The sequence below is a fragment of the Pterocles gutturalis genome, unplaced genomic scaffold (genome assembly GCF_000699245.1).
Source record: "Pterocles gutturalis isolate BGI_N339 unplaced genomic scaffold, ASM69924v1 scaffold49813, whole genome shotgun sequence".
Lineage (NCBI taxonomy): Eukaryota > Metazoa > Chordata > Aves > Pterocliformes > Pteroclidae > Pterocles > Pterocles gutturalis.
In genome coordinates this window covers 1,976-13,344 of record NW_010127514.1, presented here as the reverse complement: position 1 = coordinate 13,344, position 11,369 = coordinate 1,976, and the positions used below count along the sequence as shown (strand labels likewise).

Sequence of the window (11,369 nt, the reverse complement as noted above, 5' to 3'; positions counted from 1 at the left end):
GCGGGCACTTTGCAAATGAGATTAAGTGGAGTTCCTACATCAGGATAAACTAACTAGGGCAAATTATTTTCCTTAGTTAAAAATTGGAAAATGTCTGCAGTGATAGCTGCAGGTGGATATGACATGATTCTGTGCCAGAAGCCAGTTGTGCTTGTGTGGTGACCTGGCTGTGTGGATTGCTCTAACTGAACAAGCAGTTTCCAGGGAGGGGGATCCACCTTTGCTCACCTTCAGGGTGAGTTGGGAGCTCTGATGCCTTTCAGGACTTGCCTTTCCGCTTAGGCAGGTGCTTAATCAACTTGGAACTGAACAAAAAAGGGATAGTCAATGGATCAGCTGCCAGTGGGCAGCCAATGGAGCCCATGAAGATTTTAAAGGCAATGGTTGGATTTCTAAATAAAATAGGTCTTTGCTGTTTGCCCATCTATCTCAAAATCCAGCTGGTTTGCTCCACACCTTCAGTGGCAGCCAAGAGATGAAAAGGGATCGTTCCTTCAAGAATTCCCTCCTTGCTCCTCAGCAGAATGGTAAGAAAACAAAACCAGGGCTCTTCCTCTTTGACGTTTCTCAGAGATTTTGCTTATGTTTCTCCACATCTGAGAGGAGTTCACTGGAGACCAACATCTGCTTTTTAGGAGCTGTTGAGCTAGGCCTTTCCATTTGTCCATGGGTGTCCATCTGATGCCTAGGGTGACAATCCATATTGGTGCAGTTCTCAGCATGAGAGTGGTCCTTTAGCAGAGTGTGTTGGGGTTGCAGAAGGAGGTGGGGAAGCACTTGTGGTGTTTTCCTAACATCCTGACCAGCTTTGAGTGTTTGTAAGAACATCATCCCATCTAGGTACATCACACCAGCCATATACCCATTTCCCAGTGACGATTCCCAGTCATCATCCAAGCACAGGGCTTGGAAAAGGCAGCTCAGAAGGAAGAGCTCTTCTCTGTGCACCAGAAAACCACATCTCTGCCCCCATTCTGGTTGCTTCCCCACGGCAGCTTCTTATGCTGGATCCTTGACATTTCCTTGAGCTCACCTAAACCGCCCTGTCCTTTGGCCCTGCCAGTCACCTTGTGGTCACTTTGGCTATGACTTTAAGGAAAGGGAAGAGAGACCTTTCCCCACCCAGTGCCCCTCCATCTACCTGGCCAGGGCAGCCATGGGTGCACTACCTACTGGGATGTCCCCAGCAGGATGCTGGCACCTGTCCCCAAGAAGGGGTGAGAAGAGCACTCGTCAGCATGGAGCACATCTCGAAGGGTTACTCAGTGGCTCCGAGCCCGTGCTCCATTCACCGACATCAGCACAGCCTTGGCTCAGCCTGTTTCCCAATTTCTACCAGAGCTTGCATGAGTTTTGGAGGCTTGCATCTCTTTATAGCAGCAGCGAAGAGGCTGATGACAATAATGAAGAGGCCTTTAATACAAATTTTATTTTAGTGGACACATTTTACAGAGGAAAGTGATTGGTGTGTGCAGGGTCTCTAGATTCTTTTGCTGATTCTCTTGTAGGTGATGTCTCCCAAGGTCAGCGACTGGAAAACAAATGGAAAGCATTAGCTTTTCATGGCGCGTGGCTACAAACTCTACTTGGAAAAGATCTGGTCTTGCAAAGCAAAACAGGACAGATCCACAGCCTATCCCCTAACAGAATTATTAAAGCTTTGGGTTTCTTCTCGAATACCCCGAAGCAGGTAGGGATAATCTAGCATTCCTCAACTGGGATCAGCCTGCTGCACCTCAATTCTTTAAAAGTGCCAGGCCCAGCCCCAACATACACATCTGTGTGGAGGAGAACATGCCCTCATTGCATGAAAATTTCATCAGAAATGCCTATTGGGGTCTCAAAAAGTACTTTTTGGGTCAGACTATACCAAAAAACTGCCTTCAGTGCCTGGCCAGGTTTAGCTACAAAGCCTGAGCACAAGCAGGTACTCATCTCCAGCACCTCCCTGAGATCCCCAGCATCTCTGTAGGCTTTGTAGGGCCAGAACCTCGGAGGCAGCTGTAGGCACCGTTACTCTGGCCATTGCCCCTCTCATCTGCACTTACATGGGTGATGATGTCTCCATTGAGTTCGGTGACAGATGTCATCCCTTTCAAATTTGTGACCAGTCTGTTGCCACCCTCCAGACGAACAACAGCCTAGCAGAGAGGGGACGAGACAGAGGTATTCATGTTATTGCTGGAGACCTTATCAACCCCTGCATTTTGTCCTTCCACTTCTGTACTGACTTGCTACCGTCCCCTCTGCAAGCTGTTTGGAGCATGCTGCTCCCCTGGTGCTTTTAGCAATCCTGGGAGGAGGAGGAGAGAGGGTTGTGCTGGCAGTGACTACAACACGGCAAGGGTAGGGGTGTTTACTTTGGGCTTTTCGGGGGTGCAACCTTGCCACTGTACGTACTTCTCTCTCCTCCAAATTGAGACTCACTCACGGCTCCAGCACTGTTAGATGCCAGGGTGGGAATCCTTGGCATCACACCAACACATGAGTTTTGGAGGAGAAGAAGGAAGGCTCTTCACCCTGCCAATGTTAGTGCTTCTGTGCAGCCCTGATGCTTTTCAGGGCAGCACCTCATGCAGCACCCAGACCAAGAGGACCTGCACATCTCCAAGGAGAGGACTGCAGAACTACCTGAGCTGGTCCAGGGCATGCCACGTTGGCTCCTCTTCACCACCTACCTATTGCACATTGCTGCAGCATCCTCCTTTGGGGTGGAGTGATGGGGAGCTGCGCAAGAACGTGGGGCTGGGTGGAGTCTTGGTCAAGGTGGGAAACAATTTAAGGAGCTTTCAGAAACACAGTCATGGCTGGAGAGCTCTCTGGGGAACAAGCCCATCTGCTGAATCTTTGCCCTCCCAGGAGCTGCAGGTCTAAAAAACTCCAGATGTCACTGCCACCCCCAGGGCCAGCTCTCACTGCTCATTGAAATTACTCAAAGAAATAACCCAGCAAAACCATTTCTATTCACCTGTCTATCCAGCTGAAAGGCATGTGCATCTACCCTCGAGCTGCTGAATTTATGGAGAGTAAAACTCTTCCAATAGTCTTTTCCCCCTGGTCTATGCACAGCAGACTCAGTGATGCTGGAAGGTGCAGCTCTCAGAGCCTGGTTCACTGGGGCATTTCTTTGGTGACCATTCCTCCTGCTTTCAAAAGTCCCTGCAGTACCATCCTCTCGTGAGGTAGTGATGAGAGGCAATATTTGCTGGTGGCTCTGTCTTGACATTTTATGAACCATTGTAAACAAATGTCCAGGAATGGTAGCTGGCCCCATTTCAAGGGTGATGAATCCTCTTGTTGCCAAATCATCTCACCCAGTATAAACAGAAGCAGTGGAAAAGGGTAGCAGAGAAGCTAATAGCTGCTGGGACTTAAAAGGAGAGATTTATTGGTTTATGATTCATTGGCTGACTTTCCTGCACTACCTTTAAGTCAACAAAATGAAGGTGGGGGTATGTTTCATGTTGCAACATGGCAAAGTCAACCCCTTTTCCACCTCACACCTTTCAGGCCTTTTGCTGTCAGAAAAAATTACCAAAGCATCTCTATCTCCCTTTTCCAAATGGGCTACTAAAACACTGGATTTCAGTGTTTTCCAAACTGACTATTAAAATAGCTTTAGAAATGCAAGGCTTCGTCTGCAGCAGTGCTGGCTGGGGAGCTTATTTTGTAAAAGAGAAGAGGAGAGGTGGGAAGTTCAGCATCTTGGGCTCTGAGTTTCTCAGGAAGGTGGCTCAGAAATGGACCGTAATTTTCGGAAATGTCTCCCTAAGAGACTTGTTGAGGACCTACAGGGAGCAGGACAGCAGGTGTCACATCTGCAAACTTGGTTTCAGCAATTAGCCCCTTCCCGTGATATTTAATGATGCATGCAAACTGTGAGAGACAGAACAAGGCTGGGGAATTACCCAGGTCTTTTCCCTGTGTCAGCTTTAACACCTGTGATCTGGCCATTCCCTTTGCTCAAGTGCAGAGGGAATGACTGGAAAGGAAATTTAACATCCCTGAGCCCCCGCAGCCCTGGCAGAGGAGGAGATGATCACTCACCTTGACTTTCTCTCCAAGCAGCATCTCTATCTCAGACTCCTCCCCGATGGTGAACTCAGTGTGCTTCACTTTGGGGCCAGCGGTCATAGTCACCTTGAACTTATTCCCATCCTGCACGATTTCTGAAATGCTCTTGATGTCCTTGAACTCCTGGATCTTGTCATCGGGAACCCCTGCCCAGGAACAAGAGATGTTAGGTGAACCTTGGAGCCATCGGTGGGCAGATTGCTGCTGCCAAATGAATGTAGCAGGATTTGGGGACCCACAGCTGGGAGGATTTCTATTGGAAAACCCTTGAAATGATGATGGTTCCCCAAGGGCCACATGGCCCTGAGTCTGCTGGGGAGGAAGAAGAACAAATACTGTCATCCTGGGTTTTGTGTGGGAACTAGACATCTCCCTTGTCTCACCAACCTGGCTGTGAGCAGAACAGCCACCTCCCTGGCTCAGCATCAGACAGAAAGTAAAAAATCGTTTTCCTTCCTTCACTGAGTGGCAACCAGAAAAAATGGAATAAATCAAGGCAGAATGAGGGAAGCTAGTGTGGTTTTTTTAATGAGATTCAGTGTCCGTCAGAACCAGCTCACTAAAGTCTTCTCCCAGAGCCTGAAGTTGATCTGACAGGTAAAGCCCCTCTGGCACAGAACTGTGCAGAAGTCATGCAAAGCCTCCTGAATCCCTGCAGGAGCATGTCCCTGGCACGGACACTGGTGGAAACCTAGCAAGCTGTGTTCATCATTAAGCATTTGAACAACCCCGACTATTTTTCTGATGCATGGTGGAATTTGGGGCTTTACAGCATTGCCAGGCAGCAGCACTGTGGGCAGAGCGATGTCCTGCTCCCCCTCAAATTTCACAGCCTGACGGAGCAGATCTGTGGTCCCCCTAAGCCACCAAGGTCCCGCCGGCTTATCCCGTGTGTGCAGCACTCTGCTACGCTGGCCCATGGCTGCAGAACCAGCTGGACCATTTTCCTGAGCCAAAAAATTCACCCAGCATCTCTTGACCTCCAGCCAGCAGCCAGAGAGATGCTTTCTCTTCTATTTTGAGATCACATCTCCATGCGCATGCATTTGAAAAACCCCAACAACTGCAAGATGACAGACAGAAATAGGAAATTTCTGAGAGATATTTCCAATCCACATCATCAGCGCACGAACACATTTGGACTCCCAGAGATCAGTGGGATCTGTGGAGGCAAAGCAGCACACAGCACATGCAGGCACTTACCAAGGGCTTTCATAAAAGGCTCAAAATTTTCCTGGGACTGGAGTTCATATTTTCCAGTGAAGCTCATGATGGAAAGGTTCTCTGTGCTCCCAACACAAGAGAAGGTGCCTTGCTGGTAAGCAGAGCTTGGTTTTATAAGTTCCTTTTGCCTCAAAAGTTGGTCAGAGGTAAGATGATGTAATTCTTTTATGGCCGTGTTCAAACATTAACATAAAACTGCGCAATGATCAGTGATAAATTACTCTACATTTTATGGACCCCGATTTACAATGCAGGGGCAGGGAAAAATCCCATAAACCTATTTTATGGAGGTAGCAACATGGCACCCATAAAAAATGATTTAAAAAAATTATTGTACAAAGATTAATTATCAGAGGAATGAGACAAATCATCTAATCAGCTTGCAGCCTGGAAGTGCACATCTGGAAAAGGAGAAAGCGGTGAAAGATTATGGTGTCCCCTGGAGCTGACACCGGTGGGGTTTCTACTCGCTGATGTGTGCACGTTGGATCTTTAGCACTGGCATGAAGAGCAGTGGCTGCACACTGGCAGGGACTAACTTGCTCACTCCTTCATATGCTTTGCGGTCCTCTGTCATGGTGAGTTTTTTTGGTGTAACCCAGATGTAGCAGTGGTCACAAAGTTGTCATTGTCCCCTAAGGAAAAAAACACAACTCAAAATCAAATCCTGGGCTTGAACGGGTCCATCCTGAAGACTTCAGTTTAATTCAGACTCCATTGCTATGGCCTTGCCTCCAAGAAAGGGGTTTCATGTGGATAGATGGACCACCCTTAGTGATCTACCAAGGCTATTGCCAGGAGCCACCACTAAAACTCCCTCTCCTCTCCTTTCCCCAGAGGAGCCATGGTCACTTGTGTCTTGAAGGAGCATCCTGGCCCTTGGAGCTGCGTTTCTCCCAAACGCTGTGTCAGAAGTAGGGCCAGCCTCCAAGCTGAGCCTGATTCCTCCCTCCAAAGCAGGACTCAGAGCTGGGCTCCTCTCCCAGTGTGGTCCCTTGGCTGAACATCCCAGGTTGCTGCATGGCATCTGAGCATCCCTCCTCTGGGTCTGGACTCCAAGGCTCAGCTTCTTGGTCCCATGTCATCTGCTGCCACAATGAATTCCTCCTCCCTACTAAACTCACCAACTCTGGGATTTTCCCACTTTTCACTCACATGCCTCCTCCTCTTTGCAATTCTTACATTCTGCCTTCTCATGGCATCTCTGGCCTTTTTTTAAAGTGAAATAACAGATAAGCATGAAAAAACCCTTTAGATGTCGGTTCAGAGATGAGCCGCAGGAGAGAAATAGGAGAAACAGGTCATGACTAAGTGTCCCAGGGCTGCCTATGCCCCTCCAACCTCTCCAAAAGGAGCCTACATGTCTAGGGCATTTGTAAACTTTTCATATTATCCAAGACAAATGCAATCTTAGGTGCATGAAGGCGCAACTTATTTTTCCCAGCCCCCAAGGAAGCTTGACATCTCAGCCACCGCAGACTTCCCAGTCCCACAGTCTCCCTGGGAGACTCATTAAAAGGAAGTGCACATCTGGAAAAGGAGAAAGCGGTGAAAGATTATGGCTTAAAAGGAGGTTCAGCCACTAAGCTGATAGACCTGAGCCTAAGATCTGGAAAAGCTCACCAGGTTTTGTCCCACAGACTTTTCAATGGTTATCATGCCTAATCTGGGCAGCTACACCACTTAGAAAACCACCAGAAATTGGGTGAGAACTCCCCCTGGGCAGGCCAGGCTCCTAAGGTCTGGGTGTTGCCCATCAAGTGTTAAAAGAGGAATACAATTGGTCAGGACTTTCTTGGTAATTGGGCAGAAACTGTTCGAGTAGTTGTCAGAAATGGACAACTCATGAGAGAATTCACCCCATTTGGGACCCAGGTTGTTTTCTGCAGGTATCCGCTCCTCTTCTACTTGTTGTGGATAGATGTAACACATCTGTGCTCCCAGCTTCGGTGTGTTGGATAAATGTGGACTATGGATCACTGCTGGCAAATTTGGAAATGCAACCAACTGATTTCTGATCAATGGTCAAATATAAAACCTCTTTGTTTTGTCTGTGAGTGTTCTGTTGGACTCATGTTCTTTTATTTCCCCTAGTAAAGAAATTCAGAAGTTCTAAAGAAAGAAGAAGCTCTTATGGAACAAAATTTGGCCAGGGTAATTATTATCTAGCCAGGTCTGCTGAGCAAACGGCAGGTGAGATAAACTTAATCTCAGTAGCAAAGTTCAGAATACTTGCACATCTCCCCACCAGAATACAGGATCTTTTAAAACATGATACCACTTCCAGGGCCAAGAAAATGCACCTGATTTGCATTAACACAAGGCCAAGTCAATTGACCATTTGATTAAAACTAAAGCCATACCCTAAAACCTGGACCTGGTTTGTAGAAAGAAAGAAGGCATGGATCATTTTCAAAAATTATTGAGGAAGCTATGTTTTGTGGGAAGCCAGCAGGTACTTTTGTGTTTAAGTTGCTTGGAAAATAAAGTGTAGGATCTTAGAAGCTTGCCAGAAAAAAGGACACGTGTCTCATTTCTGCTTTTTGCACCTGAATCAAAGATATGGACCTGCAAAACTTCTCACCTCCCTCCTAGCCATGGATGTATCTGAAAGCTCTGTGTCCCAAGGTGATGAACCAAAGAAATGCTGGTTGGGAGGGACCTCTGGAGGTTTCTGGTTCAACCGCCTGCTCAAAGCAAGAACATCACCTACAACAGATCAACTCAGCCATACTTTGGCCAAATCTCGAAAACCACCTCCTCTGCCGCTCTGGGTACCCTTCCTGGGGCTGCACCACCCACCTCTTGAAGAAGAGATGCTCAACCCAAACCTCCCAAAGTGCAATTTGTGGCCACTGCCTCATGTTATAGCATCTGCCATAATCAAGAAGAGTTTGTCCACATCATCTCTGTAGCAGCCCATGGAGTCCTTACAGGCTGTTATCACCTTCCCTCAACCCTTCCCTGAGATTCCCAGTCCTGCCTCCCACTTTCACTCCGTGTCTGCCAGGGCACTGGGAAACCACCCTCCTGTGTGCTCTGCGGTTTGGATGGTTTGGATGCTGTGGTGGGGGATTTTGTGTCTCAGGGTTCCTGCAGCAAAAAATCCTTCTCTGCCTTCTCCAGTCTGAACTAAAAGTTTGCTTTAAGCTCCGAACTCTGAAAAGGACTTTACAGCCAGAACACTGTGTGGGGAGAGACTCTTTGCTGTGCCCAGGAGGGGGTACCTGGCAGCCTTCTGGAGCTCTGGGAGTGTCTTCATGCACCTGCCCTCTATCTCCTCTCTTGCTCTTCTTAGCTATCCCACCAGTGACTCCCCAGACTTTGTGAAGCCTTTGGTTTCACCTCAGTGCTCTTGGAAGCTGGGACTGGGCTCTACTCTAGGATTTTCTTAGCCCAAAATGTGAAAGGCTACAAGCCAGGGCTTCTGCTGATTCAGTCATGGATTTCACCAATGCAGGTCCAGTCGGACACCCCAAAACCCTAGTCATTTTTTTGAACAGCTTGGTCCCAAGCTTGCCAATTACAGGTCCCCAGGTGGCCTTCCCTCTGTCTCAACCTGTATTATTGCTCAGGTCATCCCTAGTTCCGCTGTGCCTGTACCTGGGAACTTGGTCTGCTGCCCAGCTTTCACATCTTTGGTCTGATTATTTTTAATCTTGAGGAACAAAGGTTTCTTCATCAGGCCACATGGCTGCATTGCTTTGAAAGGTTGGATGGGCTGGGAAAAGATGCTGATGCTCCTGTGAACTCTCTGTCCCTCTTGGTTTCCACCAAGGTTTCATTGTGCTGCATTGCCAAGACAGCACTGAGATGAAATACGGCACCTTTCTCAGCTTTTTCTCTTTTTAAAATGGCTGTTGCAGTCTCCTGGAGGCTGGCTGCCTCCAAGCTGTAACTTCCAAGCCATAGACATACAAGCGCCAGTGCATGTTGGTTTAGATTAGATATGCCATTATCAGAGCCTTGATAAGATTGCCCAAAGCGGCAGCTTGTACAGAGCGCTGCCGCTTGATAAAGCTTTCCTAATACTGAAATTTAGCAGAAGGCAGCCCTCAGCACTTGTCATCTTATTACAAAGGTCCCAAAGCGAGTAAAGGCTCTGTATTGCTTCTCCAAGGACGAGGCAACAGTTTCCTTGATGGCATGACACCTATCAGTGCCTTAGCTTTGCTTGCCCATGATCACCTGAGGAGCTGAGCTTACAGATGAGACGAGCTGGTCTTTGCTGTTGGGGTCTTCCCTTATTGCAGGATAAAGCTGCTGGCTGCGCCACTCGCCTCCCAGTGTCTTGCCTCAAATATCTGTGGTGAAGTGCTGTTGCCTCTCTCCAGGCACGTGGACCTCTGCTCATGCTCTCAGAAGGCACATAGGGCTCTTGCAGCTTGGCCTGTGGTGGGATGAGGCTGTCCTCCATCCCACTGCCCAGCTTATGGAGTGAGGGGACAAGGGCTGACAATGGTACGTATTGCTTATGGGACTAGTTTGTGCCAGGACACAAACAAAATGTTGGGAAAGAAATGGAGCCATTAGCAGTTAATGTTCTCGAGTCAGAAAGGTGTGGAAGAGTTCCCCCAAAACAGAGCCAGTGAACATTTCACCAATGTGAATGTATTTCATCTCACCCAACCACATGCCTGCGGTTCAGATGTCTCCATATGATGCAGGCACATGAAGAGCTCCTGAGACACTCTGGGGTTACACAAACCTTTGCCTGACCAAGTGGACACTTGCATGTTGGGATGCAAATAGCAGCAGCCTCCAAGTACCTAGAGGTGGTCAGATGAACTCCAGTCCTGGAGGGAAGCCTGGCTGTTGCTCTGGCCTCTGCTCTCCTCTCCAGCTGGCCTCCATCCTGATTTATCAAGCACAGGGGCTCACTTAATGACTGCTCACAGTGGGTTGTGGCTAATTAGTCAAGGGGAAGTACTCAAGCCCATACAGGCACGAGGAGGAGCCTGGGTGTCTGCGTGCCCTACAATTTGCCCATGAGTCCTGATATACAACCCATCTTACCACACACATACACTACATCCTGTTCCCTGAAATGGGTTTTCATAAATGTAATAACACTGTCAGAGCAATTGACTTGATGTTCCACACCCTTGATATCTAAAGGAGGCTCAACGCTCCAGGGTAACCATCACCCTGGTATCTTCACCGCTCCAGAGTGAATGTGCAGGTGCACTGTGCCAAAGACCAGTGTTCCTGTCTCTGAGCCAAATACATAACCACAGTTTATATTTAAAACAAAAGTCCAAACAAAAAGCCTCTTAAGATGACCTTCCTTAGCAGAAGGTGCTCCTTGGCCAGGGAAAAGCAATGACACAGGAGCGATGCACAAACCAGCATGCTCTTTGGCATAGTAGGACCAGATGGCACAACCTTCTCCAGGTAACAGCGCCTTCAACGTCCCACCGCTGGAGCCAGCATTGCACAATCCCATCCGCGTTCTCCCTTTCTGCTCTGCCTTTACGAGCGGGTCCTGCACTTTGCTCTACAAGACAGAAATAGAACACAGATGTCCTTGAACCTCTTGTGAAACACCCCACGGTGAGGGAAGGGCGTTGTACCCAGCTGTGGGGAAAGGGTCAATGCGCTGCTCGCTCCTTGCCTTGCAAAATCACCAGAGGTGGAGGTAGAAAACTATGTGTGGGCACATTTGTAGGTGAGAAGAGGTGTTGACCAATGTGGAAGTCCTACCTTATGTCAGCTGAGATATCGGCAGTTCGTATCGGGTTTAGAAAGAGAGGAGAAGAGCCACGTTCGCTGTACAAAGAGGCAGCTTGGTGCACTTCAATTGATTTACAATTGTACATTTCTGCCTTACGTCTCCTTGACGTGAAGCTTGAACAAATTATTCTGGGTGTGTATTTGCCTGTGCAGCTGCAGAAACTCTGCAAACTTCCTAGCCCCCTTCCTGCTATGGGTCTCTGAACCTCACTGATGTGTGGGTCTGCTTCTGAGGATGGCGGAACTAAAGTAGTTTGATTTCTGTCCAAAAACCTTACAGTTTTTGCCTGGAATTTCATAGATTTCCCTGTATTCTATATGGAAGTTCATGCTTCTAT

General features: G+C 48.1%; 1 protein-coding gene across 1 annotated transcript; it reads right to left on the bottom strand.

Moving 5' to 3' along the window:
* Positions 1 to 1,480: 1,480 nt before the first annotated feature.
* On the bottom strand, positions 1,481 to 5,344 carry FABP1 (fatty acid binding protein 1, liver). Its single transcript, XM_010079290.1, has 4 exons — positions 5,278 to 5,344; positions 4,048 to 4,220; positions 2,049 to 2,141; positions 1,481 to 1,531 (listed from the first exon to the last, which is right to left on the bottom strand). The coding sequence occupies exons 1-4, from the start codon at positions 5,342 to 5,344 to the stop codon at positions 1,481 to 1,483; spliced, it is 384 nt and encodes a 127-aa protein (XP_010077592.1).
* Between the last annotated feature and the right edge of the window lie 6,025 nt (positions 5,345 to 11,369).